Genomic DNA, 2477 nt, shown 5'->3' on the forward strand with positions numbered 1-2477 from the left:
GAAGGTTACCCATTTTATAGAAACAATTTGGTTAATCAATTCATTTCGTAAAATTAGTCTAAATGTTCGGTTTATTTTTATAAAATAGATCAATTGGATTTTATAAATATAAAATAGATAATTGAAATATACCAAACTGATTAAAATTAAAAAAGTTCAAACCACTTCTTGAAAAATTTAACTAATCAACTTTATAAATTTAGGTGAGTTGAGTTTCATAAGTAATACTGAACAAACATCAAGACTTTAAAATGTCTATGATGAATTAAATTTGAATTTGAATTGTTGAAAAATTGGATCGATGAACTGACATATATACTAAACGGTCTTAATAAACTCATTTATTCAGCTAGCTAAACTAATCGTATTTACACATGGTTACAACAAAACAAGTCTAGAAAAAAAAGCAGGAGAAGCAAGCATTATTGAGGTGTAACACAAGACAAGTAACAAGATGTTGTTGAATCACATTCACGGCAAGGTAAGTCCCGAGGAGAAGCTTATGCCAGCCATGTTCCAACCCTTCATCTTGCAATCAGGGAGAGGCATCCACGTCCAGTGGTTCCACTTGGTGTCGAAAGAGAGCCACGTCATGTCCCAAAGCCCCTCACAATTGGACACCAAAGCAGCCTTAACGACGCCGTTTTTCTCCTCCAAGCACCCCATCATAGCCGCATAAGGCTTCCGAATGACGCCGCGAGCCGCAGACACAAGCTCCCACTTTCTCCCCTCCAACCCCAACCCCCAAAGCTCCACACCCTTGAGCACCCTCGCGCCCTCGCCATCACCCTCCGATTTCACGATCATCATGTACCCATCACCGTACACGTGTAGCCGGTCGATCACGCTCCCCCAGCTGAACCCCACCGTCAGGTTTCCGGTCCTCCCCTCGTCGAACCGCGGCCGCAGGACCACGGGGGCGGAACGCTCCCCCGACGACGCCACCAACACGCTCTCCCTCGGCCCGTGAACCACGTTCAGGAAAACGTGACCCCCTCCACGTGGCGCCACCACGCTCTCCTCCGCCTCCCTCGACTGCCACGTGTCGGACCCCGAGTCGTACACGAACAGAACGGGCCGGTTCGCGACGAACTCCGCGAACATGAACCGGAACTGGCCCGAGCCGGACGGGTCGGCCACGAGCTTCATCCCGGACCGCCTCCAGGAGGAGGTGCCACGTGGGCCGAGCGGGGAAGGGGGGATTCTTTTGACGGTGACGGCGACGAGGTTAACGGCGACGACCTCGCGGACGGTGTTGGAGGCGAAGAGGAAGACGTTGTTGGAGGCGGCGAGGAAGTAGAGATCCTCGCCGTGGAAGTGGGCGGGTTTGAGGAGGTCGGCGATGGGGATGCGGAACCAGCGGTCGGAGCTCCGGTCGGTGAAGGCGTGGAGCACGGCGTCGCGGAGCCAGCGCTTTTTGTAGACGAAGAGCCACGTGGTGGAGGTTGATAGGTGGTTGCACTGGCGAACGAAGGCGTGGTCGGAGATGATTCGGGAGAAGGACTTGTTGAGGAGCTTCAAGCGAATGATTTCGGGGAGTACTAGGGAGAGGAAGATGTTTTGGATTAGTTCCTGTGGGAGGAGACACAGCCCAATGGCGTTTTTCGGGGTTGGGTTTCGGTGGTTGTCCATGTAACCCAAAACGACACTCTGTGTGTGAGTTTAGTTAACTCGGGTGGCCGTGCCTGTTGGTGGGTTTAGTTGGTGAAATTTATATATGAATAAGTCCTTGTCTCGCTGTGGTTGGCTTTTGACAAGGATGCAGGAGTGATGAGGTTTTTTTATTGGTTGGAAAAAGACATTTGGATTTCATAAATATTTTTTGACATTATTAGTGGCCACATAGGACAACCGTCCCACAAGGATCCCAAATCGTAGCCATCCTAAACATGTCGTTTTGTTAAGTGTTGAGTGTTGAGTGTTGAGTAATACTAAACTTAGTCTCACTCTTCTTAAATATATAAACTCTTTAATAAGAGTCTTGTTACGAAGAAAAGAAAGAAAAAAAAACTATAGAGTTGTGATGACCTCATGGGCGGTGTCAGGGGTAGCTGTTTGACTTGTTGGATGGGAAATTTCATGTTGAGGTTAGTGGCTGGGGGAGTTTAGAATGGTTTGAGGGGGGTGTTGAGCTATGCATATGCTTTGGATTTTGTGGAATGTAGAGTTGTTGAATTAAGAATAGGAAGGGGTGTCAACATGAAAAGGAGAATGAATGAGAACCAATGGTAGTGTTGTGGCCTTCCCCAAATAAAGGTGCTCAGCACACCACGCGTGCTCATATTATAGTGGTGGGGTGAGTCATGCTGCCTAGTCAACAAAATGGAAATGACACTGAATCAAACCTTGCCTCTCCCATTCGCGACATTGTGATTAATTAATTGGTAAGGCTTCGGATGAAGTTAGTGTGGGTTTTGTTGAGACTTGAGTCTAAACTCTATGTTTATTGCTTAGTTAACTTTAATCGATCACTGAGA

The 2477-nt window shown here is 47.4% G+C and overlaps 1 protein-coding gene across 1 annotated transcript; it reads right to left on the minus strand.

Annotated features, from left to right (window-relative positions):
• Positions 1 to 319: 319 nt before the first annotated feature.
• LOC109804111 (GRAS family transcription factor family protein) lies at positions 320 to 2220 on the minus strand. Its single transcript, XM_020365888.3, has one exon. The coding sequence runs from the start codon at positions 1630 to 1632 to the stop codon at positions 472 to 474; it is 1161 nt and encodes a 386-aa protein (XP_020221477.1). The 5' UTR covers positions 1633 to 2220; the 3' UTR covers positions 320 to 471.
• Between the last annotated feature and the right edge of the window lie 257 nt (positions 2221 to 2477).

Source organism: Cajanus cajan, chromosome 6 (genome assembly GCF_000230855.2).
Source record: "Cajanus cajan strain Asha chromosome 6, NIPB_CcT2T_4, whole genome shotgun sequence".
Classification (NCBI taxonomy): Eukaryota; Viridiplantae; Streptophyta; class Magnoliopsida; order Fabales; family Fabaceae; genus Cajanus; species Cajanus cajan.

Excerpts from the sequence above, each read along its gene's own strand:
- LOC109804111 (XM_020365888.3), bottom strand. The coding sequence starts at position 1,632 with ATGGACAACCACCGAAACCCAACCCCGAAAAACGCCATTGGGCTGTGT.